Source organism: Lampetra fluviatilis, chromosome 29 (genome assembly GCF_964198595.1).
Source record: "Lampetra fluviatilis chromosome 29, kcLamFluv1.1, whole genome shotgun sequence".
NCBI classification, from domain to species: domain Eukaryota; kingdom Metazoa; phylum Chordata; class Hyperoartia; order Petromyzontiformes; family Petromyzontidae; genus Lampetra; species Lampetra fluviatilis.
Window position 1 is genome coordinate 8105161 of NC_136303.1, and position 24728 is coordinate 8129888.

Sequence of the window (24728 nt, forward strand, 5' to 3'; positions counted from 1 at the left end):
ATGTGTGCATGTCGTGCTATAGACATCACACCTCATATTAGCGATTAAAAATACTGCAATAGCAAGAATTTTACGAATTGGCGCAGGATCGCGGATAATAGGAAGGATCGCGGATAATAGGAAGAGCCCCGCGCATGCGCATTGGAGTTCACGTGACGTCACGGATAATAGGAAGGAACGCGGATAATAGGAAGAGCCCCGCGCATGCGCATTAGCGTTCACGTGACGTCACGGCGGACACACCCCGGTAATCACATTTCCTAAACCGCTTAAGCGCCGCGCTCGTGCCCGTCGCGCTGATTGGCCCAACTCTTACCCACGTGTGCGCGATAAGCCAATCGGGTTAGGAACAATAAGGCGACTCCCAGTGCGCTCTACGTTATTCGAATCGTTTTTGTTTGCTTGCAGCGGGCACGGTAAGTCCGCGGTGTTTCGCAAATAATTCGCGATAATTTTCTGTAATTTTGCTGCGAAGCACGGCATCAGTTTAGCAACGCCACTTGTTTTGCATTACATTTGCTGAAATGACCCTGTTTGCGGCTTGCAATAGGTCGTACATTTTGAGGCAGATCTGTCGCCTTGCGCGTTGCGCGTGTACGAGGGTTTATTTTTTTAGCCTGGCATTTGGGAAATTAAACAAAAGTACATTTAGGAAAGGATATTACCGAAGAGATGGAGCGATCACGTAAAAAAACATGACATTTGCAGAAGCTGAGGTGGATTATTATGCATCGTATGGTCATTGGCGGCGGCTCGGGAAGGCCTTCATCTAGCAGTGGATTGAACATGGCTGATGATGTCTACGTTTAGTTAATTAGTTCGTGATAACAGCCAACAGGTTTAAGTAAATTGCGACGTTTCAAATTAAACGTATCCGTATAAAAACATTGTCATGTAACATCCTCTGAATAATGTATGTACTTTGAAGGGTCCGTTGCTCAAAACGTCGGCTGTTTTAATATTTTCCTTGTCATGCTGTGATATTGACGAATTGTGTTGATTCTTGTCAAGTAAATCATAAGGTCTCGTGTAAGCTAAGCTAGTTCACGCCTGGATACCCATTAAACGTGGAACCGTTGCACCAACGCTTTCAACCACATCCCAGCAACCAACGTTACTCCCAACCTTTTTAATGTTTACTGGGTAGTGATTTCGATGGGCGACCACACCATGTAATGAATCGATTATTGCAGGCTGTGTGGGACAACGCTGTGGGCAGCATAAGTCTGTGCATCAAAATCCATGGTTTACTCTGCTCTCTCGCCTTCACGAACCAGCATTTAAGCAACGTTCAAGAGGGCCTTTCCACAGTGGATTAGCAAGGTTATGTACCTTATGTAACAGGTGTTGCGTATTCTTCCGTGTGTCCATATATTTCCAGAGTCGCTTGTCTTCACGTGGGAGTGAATCGGCCTCTGAACAATGGGTTTCTACACGTGCGGTCCCAATGAGGCAATGGTGGTGTCTGGTAAGGGCGTGGCCTCCCATAGACGGTCTTATTACCTGTCCCTTGTCATTCGTTGTTTTCATTTGCACTAATCACTGCTTGGTGTAGTCTGATCTATCATTAGCACGGTTGGCTACGTACGGTGCGAAACAAGGTCAACATACATAACATCTGGGGAGATTTGGTTGAGTTGGAAGACTTTGCAGGCCTTGAGTGTCCATGGAGTAACGAGGTTTGGAATGCTTTTGCTTAATCATTCTCCATTTCTTAAATCATTGAACGTTTGCACCGTGCGTAGCGAATCGTGTGATCGACAACAAACTAAACACAAAGAACAGTTCTAAAGAAATTAAGTTTTCAATTTAAGACAAACTTCTAACATTTTTATTGCAATTCTTAACTTTTTGTAGCAGATATGCCAACATGCAGGTATTGATGTTACGACACCTTTAACAAGAGGTCATCTTTACGACCGTGGAGAGAAAATTGTGTACAGCAACAGGAATGCAATCAGGGGGTGTCTGTACGCGAGTTCTTAAAATATACCACAGTGATGGAGCACGCTGAATGCATTAGATAAGTATATTCTAAGGTTATTTCGGTAAAGTCACGTAGATCGAAAAAATAACAATAAAATAATAAAAATAAAGTGAATAAAAATATGACGTTTCGATCGCAACACAAGCGGTCGTCATCAGGAACAGGGAAGCCTCTGAGGGTGAGCTGTTTATAAAGGTTTTAGAGATGGGCGGGGCAGCTAAAGTTAATGTAGGCTGAAGGCTCTGACGCCGGTAGTAGGTCTACACCAATCAAAGCATTGCACCTCCTCCATACACCCACACTACTGACGGTGGAGGTTGACAAGATAACACAAATCAAGTCATGACCCAAAGTGGTTGATGACATTTTTCCAATGATTGCGGAGTCTATAACCATCCTCTCGGTTGAAATTGTCTCTGTGTCTGTATATATGAATGGCTTCATGAACGAATCTTTGTTGATAGCCAGTAGGCTTGCAATGTACCATCGTCTTAGAGAAATCAATTTCGTGTGAGCCAGCCGCATTAAAATAATGATCAACCACGGCAGAAGTATTGGTCCTACCGTGTTTCACATCTGCCTTATGTTCATAGAATATGAATTCCTGCAGTAACGAAAGTTTTAAGTCATAGATAAGTATAGTCGCCCATGTGGCCATTTTAATGTAAATTTTTCATGTCACAAGATGGCATTTATTTCAGTGTTTACAGCTCTTGTTTTATTTTAATTGGTGCATTCCGGGGCGTAAATTTAGTATGCAAGAGTGACCCGACAAGAGGTGGCCTAGTTTTTCACATTTGTTGTAAACTGCATTGGTCGTTATTTTTGCGGGGTAATGTTTCGTGTGTTATATGAGTAGATGATCAGCTTGATTGTCGTTAATTAGGAAATGTGGTTTATTCGCCATTCCAGATGGCCCTTTTCTTAAATCAGGTTGAACATTTTGTGAGATTTTAAACAATTGTTTGCTTAGTACCTTGTAAAATTAAAGTTGTGTTCTCATGCACTGTTTCAGAATTTGCCTTTCAGAATTTGTTTAACGTTTACTAATCATGAAAGGCACAAATGCAATAGTGTCGCGTGGATACGCTAATTCTGCAAAATAAACGCATCCACAGAATTGCATTTTTTAATATAACTTGTATGTATTGGATTTGAAATTGGATTTGCTTTCAAATGTCTGCTTACTATGAAAAATGTCACATGCCAGATGTTTTTTTATGATATGCATTGACCCTGATGTACCTTAGCATTTTCTAACAAACCACAGTGGTATCAAAATGTAATTAGTGTTCTTTTTATTCAAGTCACAAAGCCTGGCTCTGAATACACAAAGTAACATGAACGCAAACTGTAAAAAACATGACATCGTCCAGAAAACACTACTGTACTTCATTAATGTCAGTGCTGCGTATCCCTCACAGTAAAGTAGGAGCACTGCATTTGTAATCGGCCAATTATTTTGTTTATTTAATGACGTTGGAAGTTCGATGAGGCTGTAGTGGTTTACACGCTGGCTTACGCCATTGCAAAAACAATATTGCAATGCAAGCCTCTTGGGCCAAAAATGTACACCCATTATAATTGGGTTTTGCAGCAGTTCCTTTTAAGACTCATAATCTGAAATAACATTTCCAGCAATAAACAAGAAATGTTTGAAGATGGTCGTTTTAACCCTCCTTAGTGCTTCTATATTCATCAGACTTTTGATAGCGCGTGTTCTCAATCATGGATTTCATTATAGTCTTTAATCAAATAGTTTTTGTACGTGAAATATTCTTGATGTTTTAGCTACATGACTTTGGCAGCACATTACACTTTAAAACCAAAAACACAAACACATCTTTGATTAAGTAATACAAAACTGGATCCTCAAACAGGCAGAAATGGGTATTTAAAGTGGCTATGATTACACTGAGGCCACCGGCTGATGTTTGTTTTTTAAAGGTAGTCATTAGGGAACTGTTAGCTCCCTTAAGTATACACTTGTAAAGGAGTCCCTTCGGTGTAGATCGTCGTCGCTACAGCTCCGTTGAACCCAGCCCATCTGCACCCTGCCTTGGTCGCCTCTCTTCAGTCTTGTCCCAGCCTTGCGCCCCGAACTGAGTTCGGGCACCGTTTTATGTACCCTCTGTAGGCCTCGCCCTCAATCAGCTCGTGTCCCCACGTGGATAGGCTACCTGCTTGCAATCAACTCAACGTGTGCATTCCCGAATATTCCTCCGTACAGTTTCCCACGCCTACGCGTTCACTCTCAACGTGTACCCCAACCATAACTCCGATATAGTCCCCTACACCCTCCCCACTCCCCCCCCGATGAAAAACATAACTGTCCTGGCTTTACAACTATCTTACACTCGGGGATGTATATAATAACCTTAGCGGAACAACTTAGTCAATAGGATTTCATAAGGGAGAAGTATATTCTCTCTGACGTTTGAGGTACGAGTTTCACAAGAGGATATCATCTGGGAGTATGGGATTATTTTACATAGTTGTTGGTCAACGCTGAACACAGGCCCCTGCAAAATGGAGAGAATGGCGTCATGACCAACAATGGCCCCTGATTTTTGCAGACATGGTTAATGCAGGTTATCCCCTAGTACGGCGATTAAAGGGGAGCATCCATTTACATCACAACACACAACCACTGGTACAGCAGCTCAACTGTCGCTCCAGATCTCAGTCCATCAGCGCGCGATCGAACGACACGCTCGCCCCGGTACTGCTCTCTCGCGTGTGCTTGGATGACTCCCTCCGTTGCCCACTTCCTCTTCGTCTTCATAAAGGTCGTACCTGAAAAGTGGGGTTGAAAGTGCGGAAGCAGTACTTTGCTGGGGTAGACCTTTTTCCCCCACGGCTTTTGTCGCGACACCACTGGGCTCAGCCTTTATGAACCTGGGTGATCGTTTGTGTCAATGGTTCCCCTATATGGTTTCAAGTGACTCGGGTGGACCACCCATCGCCGGTTGCCCATCTAGATGCGTACACTTTGCGGGCAGAGAATTTGGATGATCTCAACAGGACCTTGCCAGGGACAGTGCAATTTTGCCGATGTGCCCACACGGACCTGGGGACAGTGTAACCAGGTTAGAATGCCCCCTTTCAAATGGCACTGGCGTTTCCTTTATATTTCGCACGCGTTCCTTTGCTGATTACGATCTACCCGATTCCTCGATTGTGACCTCCCGAGCTTCCTGCAGCCTCTCCAGTGGCAATCTGAGGGAAGCCGGCCACGTGACAGATTTAGCCAGGAGACCCACAAGTTGGTCTTCAATTGTTGGCTCTGCGTCTCTCCCGTACATCAAAAAGAAGGGGTAGTGCCCGGTCGACACGTGCGGTGCTTTCCAATAACCCCCTAAGACTCCTGGGATGTGCAAGTCTCAGTTTGTCCGCTATGGCATGACACAGCATCGCAGACAGCGTGCGGTTGAGCCGTTCCACCTGTCCATTGGACTGGAGGTGGTATAGCGATGTTCACATTTTCTTTGCGCCCATAATTTTGCATACATCATGCAGTAATTTAGCGGAAAAATTTCGACCTTCGTCTGTGAGCAGTTTGTCAGGGGGGTTTTTGTACAAGGCATATCCGTGGCGAAAGGTTTATGATATAGATGCAGCCGTCTGGTCTGGTAGAGACCATCTCATGGGCCATGGAGTACAATTTTCCATCCCAACCAGTAAATATTTATTATCTCTAGGCGTTTTTGGGAACGGACCAAGAGTGTCTCGCGCAACCAACTCGTTCACCCTTGATACTGAAATTGATTGTAGGGGAGGTTGTCCAGGTTGGGAAGGAGGTTTGCTCTTCACACACTCTTGTCATCGATTTGCCGAATCCCGTACATCCTTTGTCAATAATAACGAGATTGCAACGTACATAGTGTTTTTCGGTGACCCAGTTGCATAAGCTGTTCAGCGTGCACCTCTGACAACAACTGGTGGCACAGGAGAGTGGGTACCACCAAGCAGCGACGCTGCAGTTAAGGGTCCCATTTCATCAACAATCGCCATTTGTAAAATGGCGCTCCTGGCTGTATATTCTTGGCTGTTTCGGCTGCCTGTGCGGCAAGGGACTCCAGAGAGACATCCTCCTTTTGTAAGCGGATCCATTCAGTCTGTATCAGCCGCCTTTTGCTGCGACAAATTTACTGTACACCGGCTCTAAGCGACGGCTAGCCGACGGTAACATTTCAAACACGAGCGTGGATATGATTGTGACCGAGGCTTCCGTATCCACTAACACCCTTACAGGATTTCCTCCTACCGCTCCTGCTAACACGGACGTCCCTGTGGCTGCTGCTACAACCCTTCTTGCTAAACTTTTCCATTTAGTTTTAGACGTCGGACAATTATGTCCCGTTGTGCCGCACCGGATCGCCGCGACCAAGTGGGGTGCTGGTGATGATGGTAATGAGGGTTTTGATGATGAGGTGTGTGCATCATCTGGCCGAGTGCCCGTGGTATCGCGACTGGCCTGATTTTTTCTTGGGAAGTCCTGCGTCGGTGGTCGGAGATAGCTTGCTTGTGCCGGTCGACTTCACCCTTGCATCCTCTTGTGATATGGCCCGGTTTCCCGCAGCGGTAGCTTGCAGTGGCGGCTCGGGACATTTCCACTAGATGCGGCTATTGTGAGTGACCTCTGAAAAGATGGTGTTCTAATTAAGAAAAACCTCGTCATGTTATTGGCCTTTCCGTCAAAGTGATATAACTGGCTTTTACTAACGGTAGGCATTTATAAACAATACGAAACGAAAACACAAACCACTCAAATGCTGTCCCCATGACCCTCAAGTCCACACTGCACAACTCCTTTGACACTGCCAAAAGCCTAGAGCGTGTAGGCCATGACCTGCTATATTTGTACAGTGCAACCTAGCGTTGTAATTACAGCCATGGGCACCTTTTTCACTGCACTGAATGGGTCTCAAATGGCGTGGCTAAAATGCTAAGCTAATCACAAATAATTAAGGGATATCTCTCACTCGTACGCCTTCACAGCCGCCCGAGGCACAAATCAGACTTACAGCGGTTTCTAATATAAACCACTTAAAATGTTATCTTCATTATACAGTTCACGTTGAAGGAATCATATTTAAAACATTTTAAACACAACAAAACAATTTGTAGCAAAGTATCTCCAGCTGCTTGGTGAGGCGGCGCCCCAACGCTTCGAGTGGATGAACCACGCCTGGGTAGCATTTGATCTCCGGTCGCTTCATTGCTCCTCCCCGGCCCCTCCATGGTCACTGCACCTGTAGATTGCACCTTGGGTTGGTGAACTCGCGAATGGCTACGCCATCTCCCCCAAGGTAGCCTGAAGATCCCTGGCCACTTTGGGTCCGGTGGTCGATGTTGTTCCCGATTGTTCCGTAGATTCCCGGGTTCCTCCATTCTCCGTCGTCTCCGTTATCTGCGCCGCCATGAGGATCGGTGCTTTTGCCTCATCATGTGCCCGGAGGCATCTCGTGAACCACAGCGAAGTCGGGTCGCTCTCCGGCGCGATGGGCAGTACGATTCCGCTTCTTTGGAGGAGGCCCCGTATCTTCTCCGCCACCAGCGCGTCTCTGGCCGCCTCGTCCATTCTGGGGAACGTCACCTTAGCGATTTGTCACGAGGGCGCTATGGAAGGCCATCGGCGGCTTGTTCTCTTCCCGCCGCCGGTTTGAGAACCGTTGCCTGGCGCTGGATAGCGGGCAGAAAATTTCCGCGATCTCTTCATAGGCCTGTTGTAGCGTGGCGCGCTGAGCCTCCGGGATGGTGCAGAAGGCCGTCGGAGCCCCACCATTGAGCACCGTGGGCAGTGCTCGGAGGGCCTCTTCTTCATTCCAACCCGCTGACCCTGATAGCCGCTTTGAAGTGCTTGATGAAGGCCACCCAGTTGCCTCTGGTGGCCGCAAACTCTTTGATTGGGCCAAGCCTTTGTACTCGCTCCGATGGGTCTGCGGCGGCGGTGGCTCGGGTGGTGCGGCGGCAGTCTGCGGTACAGTCGGGGACCCCTGCTGTACAGCTTGGTCAAATCCCCGCTTTCCTCGCTACAAAGAGCAGCAGCTGCTCCAACCCGTCGATGTCAGCTCGCCGCCCGCAAGGAGCAGCGAATGTTCCGGCTCTCTAGACTGTCAGTCTGCTGCATTGCGAGGGCGGTGGCTGCCCATACTGCACCTCGTCGACCCGGCCCAGTTCTCTCGTCGACGATCCTCGTTATGAGCCGATCGATCGACAAGGTGAGGCGATCTATTTTCTCTGCCAGCTGTGTCTTCACCCTTCATCTGAGCTCTCCAATTGAGCTATCTCGGGTTCTTCCGAGAACGTGGCAGCCAGCGGGGCCCGGCTCCCGCTGGTATCCGAGTCTCGGGGTCCTGGGGTGCTTAGGGATGGCGCCTTCTCTTCTTGTTCAGCTCCTCTTCGGGTTCTTTGTCGGGATGTCAAAGATGACATCCCACCGCTGCCACCAGTGTAAAGGAGTCGCTTGGAGGCATCCATTTTAACAAGGGTAAGTCTTTATTTCGGTGTAGATAGTTGGTACAGCTCCATTGAACCCAGCCCAGCTGCACCCCATTTTGGTCGTCTCTCTTCAGTTTTGCGCCCCAAACTGAGTTCTGGCTCCCTTTTATATACCCTTTGTAGGCCCTGCCCTCGAGCAGTTAGTGTCCCCACATGGACAGGCCACCTTCTCTCAATCAACTCAACGTGTGCATTCCAGAATATTCCTCCGTACAGTTTCCCATGCCTATGCATCCACTGTATCTATACATGTACCCAAACCATAACTCTGACATACAGTCCCCTTCACACTGTTGAGGCCATGTTTCATTTCTTGTGATGCTACACCAAAAAGCTTTGTGAATGAGTTAAATGATGATGTCACCCTGCTGCTCTATTTAAGACTGGGAGCAAGCAAGTGAGGGCTTCGCTATTCCGGCAAGTTGCCCGATGATGCTGGATGTAATTACCAGCGAAACGTCATGCTCAAAAATTGTAAATGTTGTGGATTCACTCTTCAACACACCGGTGGGCTAAAGTAGTGAACTATTTGTCTTTTGTCAACGTGACACTTTTTTACTGATTGGCCGTGTTGGGTGGTGGAGGGTTACGACACATTTATAAATAACGCGATCTAACCCAAAAACGTTTATTATGAAAAGCTTTGTTATCTGGCACTTTACCATCTAGAATGCTCTATTAACCGGCATCTGTCATAGACGGAAATATAATCCTTAATGTATCCGGAAAAATTTCGACAGCCATCTGCCGTGCTCTTATCATAGATCTGTTGTTTACGGAAGCTTCAGTATGTAGTCCTGACTGTTTCTCTACAATCAACTTAAAATGCTCTACAGCTGACTGGCGAGTACCTCTGCAAAAAAAGAGTAGCTTATTTATAATATCATAGTTAAAACGCAGGGTTAGTTTATTTATTGAAAAGTTTTAGGTACTTGGAAAATTTGGTGAACCATCAGTTTAAACAGGCATATGTGATTAATTGAGCTTTTGCTGTGCTATCACCAGGCTGTGGCCGTTCCCCTCCCATCACCATTACAGGTGGCCGAGTTTTTGTTTGGCCAGTCATCCAGCAATTGCAAAGGTAAGATTTCACATTTTATTTTCAGCTGCGTCATTCATTGTTAACTTATATTAGTCTCGTACAACGATAAAATCCTATTTAGCTTTTTGGCTGTCTGAATTTTTTTCTTCGAGGCTGTTATCGTTTGCCTTTTATGTTGAGAAATATTACATCCATGTTATTTGAGAGAGTATTAATTCTGATGTATTATGTGGTATTTGAGGCTGTACAGGTGTCTAAAGCTGCGTTTGTAATCTGAAAGCAAAATAGCTTAAACATGATTCCAAAAGGCGCATTGAAAGAGGCACCATTTTGATAATATTCAAATTAAACTATCCCTATGCTGGTTTTGGATCGCAAGCTATACAAATTGCACCACACACCATTGTTATGGTGCATATTGTGCTCGACCTGGTTGGCAAGTAAAATCTGTTTTTTAAGTAGAATGTCTAGGGCTGAGCTCTGAAAAAATATTCCCAGACATGAATTCTAAAAACTGTTGTCAATGTGCAGATCAGATAATGTATTAGAGAAGAGTAATCAAAAGCAGAGTGCTTTGATGAAGTGGAGAAAAAAAATACTATTATACTGATAGTATTTTTTTAGGAGTGGTGTATGTAATGGTGCGTAATTAATAGAGGATTAACGTAGATACTGGTGGGCGAGGAGATGTTGATGAAAGGTGAATCGCTGTCAGGAGGGGGGCAGGGTCTTGGGGCTTAAAAAAATATTCCATGACAAGTTGAGCCCTGAAAATGTCATCGTGCTAATCTCCATAGTTTACTTGGGAATATTGCTGCCACATTATAAGACAGAAGACCTTTACTATATCTGAACGATAAGCTTCATGTCTAATGTTCCGGAATAATAAAATCATTTTGCACAGGAAGAGGTAAAAGGCAATTCAACATTCCTGAAATGAATTCATTTAAACTGTGTTGCCTTGTCCACCTCTGCAGGATTTCTCTCAACACCATGACTCTGAATGTGAGGAGCGAGAAAGTTTACACGCGACAGGGCGTGCCCATCTCGGTGACGGGAATAGCGCAGGTAATTGAGTATTTAAATGTGCAATGAGGGTTTTTATGTGATAATGGAGCAGTTGCATGTGTGTCTATGGCTGCTTGTGTATGTGTGGTGGAGTGGTAGGGTCGTGGTTAGCGCGTTGCGCTACGAACCCGATGACCTGAGTTCAATTCCCGCTCATGGCCAACACCAGTGGCGATTATCTGAACCGGTCCTGAGCCTCCCCTAGTTTGACTCTGCCTCGAAAGAGTACCTGGTGCTGTTTGTTAACATCGCCATGAGGGAGACAAAGGCAGCTGGGCATGGTGCTGACCACCCACCCCCTCGTGTGCCGAGCCGGCCTTCATAGGTGCTCGCTAACAGCACTTGCCCGAACAGTATGTTAAAGGCTATACGGGGGATCGTTGTCTTTGTTTGTATATGTGCTGAGCGGTGCTTCAGTGGAGAGTGTATCCCCCACTTTATGTGGTAGATGAGTTCCTAAAAAGCACACAAAACAAATTTGCGTAGCATAGAACGCACAGTCACCCAACCCAGAATGCACTTCATGAGACGGCTGGCTGCCGAGTAGCGCATAAAGTACATACAATAAAGTTCTTGTCCGGCCGCATATAAGTACATTTAAACCGCATATTGCTAAATTTGGGTACAAATAGGTTAGCCACATATACACAATCGCACAAAACAAACCCGCTTAAAGTGAGGGAAACGTAGACTATGCTACGATCCCATTGACCTGAGTTTCAGTTTCGGACACATCTAACATCAGTGCCATGCATAGGTAGACTCGGCCTTAAATGAGTACCTGGTGTGATGTGCAAACATTAGGGAGACAAAGGTGGTTGGGCATCGTTCTGACCACACCACCCTCATTAAAATAAGTGGCTTGGCTTAGCTTACCCGTTTCTTTGTTCCGTTTTTTTCTTCTGATTCCGTTCCAATTATTGTCATCAGAACGGAATCGATTCTGAGCGGAATCGCATCGATTCTGAATGGAATCGGAAGTAAATGGCCATGCGGGAGGGCGTTTGGTAAAGTTTTGCTGCCAGCTATCATAGAGTACGGTCGTGTTGCTACACTTCTCTGTGGTGATTACAATGTTTTTAAAAGCAACGGTGCTATGCCCCTCTAAATACAATTTAAGCTGAGCCACTTGTGCCTTCCTCAGATTCAGAGGTGAACGGGGGACCCACCCTGCAACTTTCAGACATCTCGGAACGGAAAATGGTTAATAGGAGTTCGCTAATATTACTTACTCCCATCAGTCTATTAAGATCATAGGGATATTTTATTTGCCTATATAGTGTTAATTTAGCATGGTGCTTACCGCACCGCTCTCATGTGTTGTGCCATTCTTAATAGGTGCTTTCTAAAACCACTTGCACCTACTTTTTAAAGAAGGGATCCTTGGCTTTGTATGTATGGGGTGCCTGTTTCAGCAAATGCTTTGCCCGAAGAGCAAAGTCACAGTGTGGGCTTTCAAAGCATTTAGCGTTTCACCAGTGATGCGATTATAACATCTCCTAGAGGCATAGTTTGTTTTGGAGAGAGCCATTTAAGAGGTTTTTGGTGTGAAGTTAATTTAGCCATGACATTCACTTGGGCTTACATTCGATGCAGACACTGGTTCTTTTAAGTATTACCATAGTCCCCCTATTTATGAGTAATCAAGCCAGTGCACCCATTGAATGTTTTTGAAGAAAATACTTCGTTTTAGTGACTCATTACATATTATTAATGTTCTTGACATTCGTGATATCATGCAATGATGGGTTTTTATATCTTGGTTACTTGTTTTTTAACCAATTTGTCCAATTTTAACCAGGCAAAGCTTATTAGAATGCATCAACTTAACATGGGGGGGGGGGGTCTAGGCTGCTTTGAAATGGTTATTTTACAGTGTTAATTTTAAGATTGTTTTTTTGTCTTGTCATCTCCTGACAAACGGTTACTTTTACCACATCATCAGGCCTTAATTTTTGCAATGGATAGTACACCTGGGCAATTGCTTGAATTAAATTGTGAGCCATTGCAGGAATGGAACAATGCAGTCTATACACACAAGCTATAGGCTATCCTTATCTCCTTTCTCCTATAACATAAAATACTCGTGGATTAAACGGTTGCAGAAGCATCACTGAACAGCAACTTATTTGAAACAAAAACAGCCTTTGTTCATACAAACGTACACCTAAGGATATTGTAAGCATTTGGCATTAATGAGCTCAAAATTATTTTGCATTGGTATACATAACAGGTGACATCACGTGGACTGAAAAAAATCTGTAACAGAAAAAACATTGCTCTTTTCTGCTTTTCACTTTACGATGCCCATTCCCGAGCTGTGATAACGTGTCTTTAATGGGTTCAACTGTGTCACAACTGTTGTATCTTGGCTCGCAGGTGAAGATACAAGGACAAAACAAGGATATGTTAGCAGCTGCTTGCCAGATGTTTCTGGGGAAAGGGGACGAGGAGATAAGCCAGATCGCTTTGGAGACACTGGAAGGACACCAGCGTGCAATCATGGGCAACATGACCGTGGAGGTGGGTTTACTTCACTTAAAGAGACTAGCTTCATCGTCACCAGGCTAGGTTACTCGTGTCTGTGTTTTAAAAGCTGCAGTTAATGCCAAAAATAAATCCCTGACTTTATTAATCACCATTATCCGTTATCTTATTCAAATTATGCATGAATAAAATATCAAAGTGCAAATTTTAATAAAGGACTAGGTTCTTCTAACCGCCAGTGAGGCATCAATAGCCTGAGCTGCCATTTTGCCATTTCTAATTAACAACCATGAACCTGAGCTGTATTGTAAGATGTCTGTTTTCCATTTAGGTAAAATGACAGATGAGGGGATTTTTTTTTTTTACAATGGGAACATTTTCCATGCACGGCAGCGCGAAACGCTGTCCTGCGTGTTTCTGCTCCATCTTTCTGTTCCTGATGCTGTGCAGCTGTAATCTGCCATAGTCTTGAGACGTGTCCCAATTGCGTCACCGTTCCACCGCCGTTGTTATCTGCGAGGTCGACTGTCACTCCTTTGCTGATTCTGTCTGTCCTTTTAGTCTGGCTTCTTTTTGTTCCACGTACTTTTCGCGGCATTGCGGGCACGGGACTCGCATTCATGGTGTGGCCTCTCATTTGGCATTCTTCTGTGCAAGTGTTTCTCCTGTCTGTCTTAATTTATTTGGAGTGCACATCATGATGCATTACACTGGTCAACACACTTTTTCTGGCATAACGTATTCCAACGGTTGTAAGGTAATTTTGGGGTGCTGATTCAAAATCTGGCATCAGTTTTTGTCTATCACATCAGGTTTTTGAGATATCAAATATTGCATTTTCAATAAAAACTGCAGAAGAAAAATATTAAATAAATGTGGATATCTACATAAAATAATATTATAAACACACTATCCTAAAAATACAGCACCATATTTTAACACTAAAGCAGTCACTGACTCGCAACAACTTACAATCATAAGTGACAGTTAATTTCGGGTAAAATCAATGAAAGTGGGGTATGCCGATAGCATAAAATGAGATGTGATAGAGCAAATCTGAGATCAGATTTGGAATCAGCACCCTGAAATTAGTCTAAAACAGCTGCAAAAGTCCAGGCCAGAAAAAAATGTGTTTTTTGTGTTGACCAGTGTTATTAAACTGGCTCCTGCTTTTAGGAAATCTACAAGGATCGTAAGAAGTTCTCCCAGGAGGTGTTCCGCGTGGCTTCTTCTGATCTCCTCAACATGGGCATCAGCGTGGTGAGCTACACTCTCAAGGATGTCCGTGACGATGAGGTAAGGGTGCGGCATTTTCTTTCTGGGTTCTTGAAACATGCGCTCTCTCTGGTTCCTGTCCATTGAGTAATTTTGGTTCGTAACACTTATGTACATTTTGTAGCTTTTGACTACGATGCATACTTGGCATATGAAGTTTTAACCTACCACAGCAATTTGGTAAATAGTCACATTTATTGAAGAATAATAAATTTTTTGTAAAATGTAGTTTTGTTGTATTTATTCGAACAATTCCTTTTCTTTTGTTGTTTCAGTTTAACTCCATTAACCCAAATGGAATGAAACGCACATGCTTTGCATGAACCATAAATAACACACTGTCGTGCAAATTATTCCACGAACGTATCGTGAGCGTAAGAATTGATGTTAATCTACTCATTCTTGCATGTTTATTGCGTGACTCAACTGTAATAGAGTTTATTTCATTATTTTAATCCCTTGCTTATTTCACTCCAGTAAAAAACATAATTTACTATTAGCTGATCTGTTTTACAGTATTGTAATATCAGTTGAATTTAATTTAAGTTTTATTGTATTTTTTTGCCTTAAATGTAATGAGATGCTTAACGAGGTAAATGTGCAGCTTTGCAATTTCTGGCTCATGCTGATGGAACAGCCTCCAATAGCAGGACAACGAGAGCAGTGGTTATCAACCTCTTTTGGCTCCTGTACCCCTTGTTGAATTTTGGTTTAACCGAGTACCCCCTTGCCTGACCCAACATGGTTCTGAGAATAAATTCGTGAATTGATGAACATCAATATTTGAACCAATTCTCAATTTTGTGAGGTATCCTAACTGGCTAGTTACTGCAAGCGAATAATATATTTTTTAAATGGACGCTCTGCACACGTGACGTAATTTGTTCGCCCTCGCTGGTTACTCTTGGAAACCATATTGTTTACGATCATTGAGTTTAGAAAAGTATTTTTTTATATCGTTCTATGTTACCATATGGATTAAAATGCTGTAGTCATTTTATATTCGTAGATTCATACGTGATCATTCACCAATGACTCTCGTGTATAATATAATTTCACACATTTATTAGTCACCTCACTTTGCCCCTGGGACAACGCCATCTACCCCCCGGTTGAGAACCACTGCTCTAGAGAGTCTATTTGGGCCTACCTATTCTCTATAGTAATCTAATATAATTTTGAGTGAAGTTTAATTATTCTCAAGTTGTTTTATATGTATTAAATAGTTAACACCGATTCATACCACACTTGCGGTTTAAAGTTGCGTGAGTGACAAACGCGCACACGTGCTTGCCTGTGTGATGGCACACAGGACTACCTCAAGTCACTGGGCAAAGCACGTACAGCCCAGGTGCAGCGAGACGCACGCATCGGAGAGGCAGAAATGAAGCGAGATGCCGGCATCAAGGTGGGTCGAAGCGCGTTACCAGAGAGACGCGCAGCTTAGAAAACAACCACGGAATGGGAATTGAAAGCTGCAGTATGTACGTATGTGCGTACATATGTTGAACTTCTTTCGCGCCGTACGTAGCCAACCGGTAACCATTGTTAATCATGTAATGTACATGTTTTTCATTACAAAATGTTATTCTTGGTCCATTTTTAAGACTTGCAAAATGGGCATTTGTCATGGTTTACTTGCTGAGCAATAAGCTAAAACTGTGGGAGTGTGCACTTGTTGGGATATTCGTGTCAAGGCACAAGTTGGTTTTGGGGCGTGGGGGAGTCTTTATATAGTAGTGATGAATGCGTGTGTGCGTCATCTTCCTGCAAAACATGTTGGTTTTTTTATGGTTGCCCATAACTGATAACTGACCATGCATATGCCACAAGTCACGCGCGTCCATGGGCCCTTGCAGGAAGCCATGGCGGTGGAGCAGAAAGTGGCTGCCCAGTACCTGAACGAGATTGAAATCGCCAAAGCTCAGCTCGAGTTCGAGCTGAAGACTGCTGCCTATGACATGGAAGTCAATACCCAAAAGGCACAGGCGGACCTGGCTTTTCAGCTGCAGGTGGGTATGAACAGAGAACCAAGAAGACAGACAATACTGTTTTAAAAGTTCTGCCCAATAAGCATTGAGGCAGTGCTGTTCTCCTGTTTATAGCACTGAGCCAATGGTGGACATACCACAATCTTATGTCAGAGGTGATTTAATCCACAGGACAAATGCTGTTGACTTGGCGAAAAGTTGGTATTAATTTTATCGACCTGGAAAGGATAATATGTTGAGTCAGCACCTCACCAGGATTTGAACTCGCAACCTTCTGATTGCAAGCTGCTCGTTCTACCGCCGAGCCACCGGGCTGGATCATAAAATTTCAGCACTTGAAACTTAACAATATTGACAACAATTTCATGGTTTAAAGACATTTGTGACAAAGTTATGTTATTGAAGATGGCATGCATGCGCCGCGGTGGCGAGATGTTTACTCCCTGGCCTTGTATACAGGAGGACCTGGGTTTGATCCCAACCCTGATGCGTGTATTTGGAGTTTGAATGTGCTCTCCATGGTCGCGTGGATTTTTATCTGGTTCCTCCGGGTTTTCCCTCCACATTTAGAAACATGCGTTTAGAATATTTGGCTGTGATACATTTTTACATGATTAGCCTCTTCGCTGAGCTTTCATTTGTAGCCAGGACGCTTCTGGAAAAGAGCTATATAGCTTTGGGCCTTTTCTGGTAAATTAAAAATGTGGTTAGTTTAGTTTTTAAGTTATCAATCATTCTTACATTGGAAAGGAAGGCGCAGCAAGGCGCAGAGAGGCATGATTTACGTGCTAGCTTGATATGAATTCTGGAACTGCATCATGTGCCATCGCAGGTGGCAAAGACCAAGCAGAAGATCGAAGAGGAGAAAATGCAGATCCTGGTGGTGGAGCGCACCCAGCAGATCCTGGTGCAGGAGCAGGAGATTCTGAGACGCGAGAAGGAGTTGGATGCCAAGATCAAGAAACCGGCTGAGGCGGAGAAGTATCGTTTGGAGAAATTGGCTGAGGCAGGAAGGTGTGTGTGTACGTGTGTTTGAAGAGTGGTTGCGTGGTGTTTATCACGCGACACGTATAGTTGCACCAGTCTGCATTTAATTGCTTGCGACACACTTCATTCGCAAATGTATTCGGATGATATGGGGCCTCGTTTAGGTTGACTGGGATTCCTGGCATAGTATCGGCAGCACAAATGCAGAGACGAAGGAGGCTGGGTGTGTATTTTGATGACCCCTACCAGCCCTGTGTGATTGTAAGTCATAGCAGTTTCTCTCGCACAGTACCAGCCCCGAAATTTCAATGTAATCTATCCACTGCTGGATGAAGATTTCCCCAAGCCTTTGCCACAGTCTTGCCATGCTAAATCCGCCCAGCTCCTGCACATGAGCTAATTTCACTGCTCTATCTCTGCAGTGCAACATCCTTTTGGACACTCTCCATCCTCTGGTTACCACTCCATTTTTGTTCTTGATTACCTGCCATCTATTTCAGGTGTCCTGTCCAAGTCCACTTACCTTTCTTAAGAGTCAATATGTTTTGTGTTTCCTCATCCACGTGTGTTCTTCATCCCGAGTGTCATTTCAAGCATGCACCGCTTCTTTGCACACATTTCGTCATTTGTCCATTTTCTTTGTCAGTGTATGTTAAAGATTCACATGCCATGGAAGATGATTTATCTTCATAAAAACAAATCATATCCAATTAATAGGGGATGTGGGCAAGGTTGAAATATGTTTGTAAAGCTGTGCTTGATAATGAAATTAACATACCAATGTGCCCCAAAATATATACTAAAAAGGCCATCTGCATGCATGTGTAGTGACTGACTCAGATACACTAAGAGTAGGAGGCACTCTGTTTATTTACACACCTTAACAGTTAACACTTGGTAACTACGGCTCCCAGTCCAGACAGCTGGTAGACTTCCTGACTGGCGACGCCGAGATGGTGACGACTGAGACGACGGTGAAGACTCCAGCAGCAGTACGACGGGGACCCCCCCACTCCACACGACAGCCCCGAGCTCCCCTCCCGGGGCCCTTCTTATACTGTCAGCCTGGCCAGGCTCCACCCCCGGCCACGCCCCCTTCTGGAACCTACTAGCGGGTTCTCGGTGTGCCCCTTCCGTGACCTTTCCCCTAGACCCCTCTCTGGCCTATCACGTGGCCTGCTGTCAGTCAGGGCTGCTGTAAGCTGCAGATCCCCTTCCCTGCCAGCAGCCAGCACTATGCTGCTACGTGACCGATTCTGTCACTTCACGTGTAAGGAATGCAGATTATAATTTGGCATGTTAAAACTCACATGGGTTATACGTACTACGATGGTACTTTTTACTCGTATGAATTTTTTGTATACAGTATTACTTGATTGTCGATCAAACGATTGTGTTAGTGGAATATGTCGGCAGTCCCGTAAGTGGTTAAGTTTGTATTTTTTGTTGAAGGGTGTTTGATTCATTTAGATAATATTTGTGTTCACGAATACTTTTTCTTAGCTCTTGGTATCATGTATCAAGTTTTTATCAAATCTCAACGTCGGTCCATCACCACGGGCTGATTGAGCGTTAAAAGTGACAAAGGTCAGCCATTCTGAAAGTTTTTTTTCATTTCATTTTTCATTTATTTGGTATAGCCCTGTGAGCCATTCGGCTCTTGAATTGGGTTAAACCGCAACAAACAAAAAACAAAAACATGAACAAGGAAACATCTTAAAGTGACTGTGACTATGCTGAAACAGAAAAATACAGGAAAAAGCTGCCATGTCTTCCAGAAAAATAGCACCGTACACTAACGCTGTGCAAAAATCCCAGTGGGATGCAAGTCAAACAACAACAACAACCAGAAGACAACTTAGATTAAAGCCATCATTCTAACTCCGTACAACAACAAACAAACATGGCCAAACCAAAAAAACTTTTCGAAATTGCCAAAATAAAGCCATAAAAGCAATGTAACAGTGATCATAGGAACTGACCGAAATTTCACAATAAACGACATAAACAACATGTAGCACCAAACCCTGTAGCCATAGCTGGCTGCATGAGTGACTCCACCACAGCAGGAGCATCAGTAAGAGTATCAACATTTTTCAAATGCACCTTTAAAGATCAGCACACTAAATCAAAACACAAGATCATACGTTGCAGCTGTCATCCGGAACGAAAACATTTGATTTTAGGCCACTGAATAGCAGTGGCAGCTAGGGGTGTACAACTCCTCTAGAGCATGTTTGAGTGAAGATCTCAAAGGTAGTGTTTCAAGTTGCAGTTTATTGGCAATAGCATTCCAGACCCTGGGGGCCTCAATAGCAAAGGCCCTTCCTCCAGTATTTGTACGGCAATAAGGAATGTGAAGCTGGTAAATGAGCGAAGACCTTAGGCCACATTTGTTCTTCGAAACAGAGAGGAGATCCAGCAGGTAGTCTGCGGATTTTTTTGTAAGTGCATCGTGAATAAATAAGATCTGGTGCACAAGCCGTCGAACATTAAGAGATGTTAAGTTTGACTCAATGTAGAGATCACAGTGGTGACTCCTATATGGGCAGTTCAATGCATATCCCTGCTACCATGCTTGTGTTAATGACCCTTGGGAATTATTTATTTGCAGAGCTCGCGTGATAATGGAAGCGGAAGCAGAGGCTGAGTCCATAAAGGTAAGAGGTTTCATATTTCCTTCACCATTTGTGCAGTGCTTTTAATAAAACAGTTGAGATATGCAAAGATAACTGCACATCGTTTTTATCATTTCTGAGATTCCTATATACGTTTAGGCAATAATTAGTGCCCAGTGTATTTGGTGTGGGTGTGTGTTGGTAAATATTTGAACAGCAAATTGTGTGCCCACCCCTTCCATTGTCTCAAGCTGCACTAAGCATGCCAGCAGCACTTGTTTTGGTGGATGGTTGACGTCTTCATATTGTGTTCTGCTCCCTGTCACGTTGTGTGTGTGCACAGATCAAGGGGGAGGCAGAGGCTTATGCCATTGAGGCCAAGGCCAAGGCTGAGGCAGAGCAGATGATGCAGAAGGCCCAGGCCTTCAAGGACTATGAAGAGGCTGCCATGGTCGACCTGCTGCTGGAGACATTGCCTAAGGTTCTCTCCCACAAACAAAGTTCCCCCGTATAGCCTTCATTGGCTATTGGGGGTGGGGGGGGAAGGCAAGTGCGGTTAATGAGAACCTATTAAGGCTTGCATATCAAATTAGATGATATGGCCAGCACCATGCCCAGAGCCAGTGCTAACGTTCACACATAGTACCAGCTACTTATTTAAGGCTGAGTTGACCAAAGCAAGGCACAGGATCATTTCTGATATCGCTTTCCACCGACGTTGGCCCTGAGCAAGAATTGGAACTAAGGTTGTCAGGTTCGTAGCACTGCACGCTGACTATTACACTACTGCTCGCACACGCATGCACACGTACATACACACACTGACTCAGGATCGCACGGAGATCTCGTGTAGTAAATTCCCCATTGGTGACACCTTAAATATAACATACTAGATCAAATTCATGCTTGTATTAAAATGTTTTAGGCCGAATAGCTTTATGAAAATCCCATAATAATTTACAACTTAACTGAGGGTGCACATTTATAATAGTTACTATGAATTTATTTTACAACTTCCTTACCAATAACATAAAGGAATGATTTACGGTTGTACCATTTGAGTATTACCAGTACAGTATAGACATTCTACCTCGCTGCCAAAAATTACGATGTTTCTTTGCCAGGAATAGCAGCAGCAGTAGGGAATGTTTGTTATTCTTATCGGCATTTCAGCGTTGCTAATTATGTTTATCTTTTTTTTTTCCTCCGACTCGGCGATGGCCTGCAGATTGCCACAGAGGTGAGCCAGCCACTGAGCAAGGCAAGGAAGGTGACGATGATTTCCAGCGGTGGTGGGGAGGTGGGAGCCTCAAAGCTGACGAGCGAGGTGCTGGACATCATGAGCAAGCTGCCCGAGAGCGTGGAGAGACTGACCGGCGTGAAAATCTCGCAGGTTCGGAGCGCGCCGAATTTTCTTCCGGCATCTTGCCAATGTCTGGCAGTGCTATCTGCAGAAATGGGTTTCTTTGTGCACGGTGGATGTAAAGTCGAGCAATGTGTTATTATTGTGGCAAGAGATAATTTGCCTCAACTTTATCTCGTAATAGCATTTCCTTTAATGAGTGCATACCAACACGTAACAGTGTGCAAGTGTTGTGTATGAAGAAAGGGATTTTGTGCAAGTGTTGAATATATGTTTACACTTATTTTTTTTGCTAACGTTACAAGTGTCTGAAAAACCTCTAATACACCTATTTTTTTTTATATGTTGTGAAAGCCAAATTATCTTATGGTTTTTACATTTCAGAATACATTTAGATAATGAATGTTATGGGTACTGTTAAATACCCTTTTGCATGCATATAACTTTCTGTTTTTGAAGGATTTCCATATGCTCTCTTCCATACTGTCTGAATTACCTTTCCGGCCTGTAGCATTCTACCCTTCTTTCCCTCCCCCCCAAAAAAATTGTCGAGCCACACATATTTAAATAATAATTGTTTGTATATAGCGTCGTTCATGCAAATTGCTTCTCATAATTGTTGAGGAACTACATGCAAGTTCGAAGGCAGCCAGGCGGTGAGCCAGTGTCAACAGTTGTACGAGCTCTGTCGTCCTATTTGTATCAAGATGTTTTCAGCCAATTAACGAGTGTTTATTTTCATGGGAGGAAAGCGGAGAGAACCCAGAAAAAAAACCCACGTTTGTAATTATACGGTGTGAGATTTAGATGCTTTATACAGACAAGCTGTTGTTTGTCATTGTAAATGCGTCAATTGCATTCTATGAACAACCTGTTTAGTGCTAATTAAGAGCTAAATGCGAGTCTTTCTCTGTTTATTTTACAGATTGCAAGAATTAAGTGAGCGGAGCTGGATCAAAAAGAAGTCCTATAACCTGCTTGTTCTACAGCACTGTTACCTCTCATAGCTTTTATGGTCATCTTTATTGGTGTGCAGAAGCCAGATTTGTGGTTTTTGAAAGTGAGAAAAAAAATCCAGAAACATGGTCATAAAACATAACTGCAGACTATGTGATTGTTATGTTTTAACGTGGCATTTATCAACTGTGCAGCTAGTTGGATAATTATAATTACACCCACAATTTCTCAGAAAGGCTTTTATAACCTTTTACAATTTATAATTGCAGAGCCCTAACAAAATGTGTAATATGCTTTTTATATTGAAGCTTTGCCAGGAGAAAAGCAGCAAATGGCAGATAAAATCGTATTGTGCTTTGTTGATTTTGAAGTGATGGAGTATGCATTGACATTGTTTTTAGAAATCGCCTATATTTCATCACCAGGTAGTGCTAAGGCGGTATGCGCTTTAGGATCTTAGGATGGAATGCGCATTATAAATGTGAATTATTACTGCTAAAAGATAATTTATTAATCCTACATTTGCAGCCAAATTAATGTGGTGATAGGTGGCTTCATTCTCCTTTTCAATGCCATTCTGTCTCACTACACGAATCAAATGACTTGTTGCATTTACTGTTTTGTTAGGTGAATGAGGACGATGTAGAATTGAATTTGTGCTCTTTCAGAAAATTGGCGTTATGTTAAGAAATCTGTTTCTCGCATCCATTTCAGACTTGCCCTTCCGACATATTCTCGCCATCATTGCGTGGCTTTATTTGGTCACTGGAGGGCGCCCGTGATGCTTAAGAAATTATACAATCGTGAAGAAGAGAGTTATAAACAGTAACGCTAGCCATTTACCTCGTCATAATTGTAATCGAGTTTAGCTCTGGCGCGTGACCGAATAAGTATTATTGGTTTTGTCAAAATTTGTTACTTCATATTTTAAAAAATAAGGTCTTAAGATGTCATTTTCTGCGTGTTTTGTGTTTCTGTGCCCCTTTGCTGCTGTTTTAATGGCTTGCAGAGGTTTTTTTTTATTGGGTGATCAGGAAACCTATGTCCAGGTGGTGTAATACTTGGTAACAGCTGAATGCTCTAGCGTTGAGGGAGGTAATTGCAGTGTGCGGTGGCATCAATTGAATTGTGCATAATGACCTTTTTACCTTGATTTGGAAATGTCAGTCGATTCAAGTTTAACTCAAGAATGTGGTTTTTGTTTTAATCATTTAAACTTCGTAATAAGTAGGTGGATTTCTTAAACATTGTGTGTTTAGACATAGCCATGATTGAGTATACTCACATATTTAAAGGTAATAACAATGGACTGCAGGATTGTAACGTTACTTCTGTGTCTTTTGCCAAAGGAGCAGTTTCAAGCACCAGGTGTTGCCAGGAAGTTGAAAATGAATCGCCGCCTGCTTCCTGTGCATTTCAAATGACTTGTAGACTACATTGTGGTGTTGGCAAACTTGACACCACCCTAAGGCCTGCAACATCAAGTAAATCAACTGCGTTTTGCAGCTCTGGAATAGAAATATCATAGCCGCAACAATTTGCATGTTTGAGAATACATTTTCCCCTTTTTTCTGACAAAACAGCTGTGTTAAGATGTTAAAACACCAAACTGAAACCTTTTATAAGGAATCATGTCTGCATTAACCACGAGACTTGTGGTCAAAATGCAAACACAATACATACTCTGATAATATATGCATTGTTTTTTAATCAGTTTCACCTAGTGTGGACCCATCAGTTTCAAAGACAATGCATATATTATCAGTGAGTTTTTTGTTTGCATTCTGACCACAAGTATTGTTTCAGTTTGGTGTTTTAACGTCTCAACACTTGTTTGTTTGCCAGAAAAAAGGGGAAATCATATTCTCATATTTTGGTACTGGCAGAGGAGGTCCCATGAAATTTGCATGTTTGTGTGTTGAACACGTAAGGTTGTATGCATGTGTTTGCTAACACTAGACTAAATATGGTGTTCACCAACCGACTTAAACCATATGTGCCCTATCACTAAAACGTATTTGCTTAAATGTTAGTGGAACTTGTAGTATTTTTTTAGTTTAACACGTAGGCTTTGTATTATGCAAGTGCTTGCATTGTGTTTTGTGTATTTTGAAGTCTTGTAGTGGCTGAAGTAAACCTGTAGTAAAAACTATACAAGTGCATTTGTGTTGGGTTATGTTTCAATTTAAAGGAACTTGTCACCAGTATATGTTTGCAATCAATGGGTGTACTTGGCAACGTGTGAAGACCCCCGGCCCAGGCGACGCTGGCAGGACTATGTCGCTCGGCTGGCCTGGGAACGCCTGGGAATTTCCCAGGAAGAGCTAGAGTCTGTGTATAGTGTAGTAGTGGATAGTAATGTAGTGTTCGAGTCTGTCGCCAGGAAACGGGAGGTCTGGACCGCCCTACTCAACATGATGCCGCCGCGACCCTCAAGGGCAAGCGGATT

General features: G+C 43.5%; 1 protein-coding gene across 2 annotated transcripts; it reads left to right on the forward strand.

The window, feature by feature from the left end:
- The first annotated feature begins 323 nt into the window (after positions 1-323).
- Positions 324-24439, forward strand: FLOT1 (flotillin 1). Of its 2 annotated transcripts, none has more exons than XM_078870111.1 (13): positions 324-416; positions 1382-1468; positions 9497-9572; positions 10511-10601; positions 12981-13124; positions 14265-14384; positions 15676-15771; positions 16223-16375; positions 17187-17368; positions 19956-20001; positions 20303-20440; positions 21188-21352; positions 22248-24439. In XM_078870111.1, exons 2-13 carry the CDS (start codon positions 1423-1425, stop codon positions 22263-22265), a joined length of 1275 nt encoding a protein of 424 aa, XP_078726237.1. In that variant the 5' UTR covers positions 324-416; positions 1382-1422; the 3' UTR covers positions 22266-24439. The 2 variants fall into 2 exon arrangements, with proteins under 2 accessions (XP_078726237.1, XP_078726238.1); XM_078870112.1 differs by lacking the exon at positions 324-416 and adding an exon at positions 698-716.
- The last annotated feature ends 289 nt before the right edge of the window (positions 24440-24728 follow it).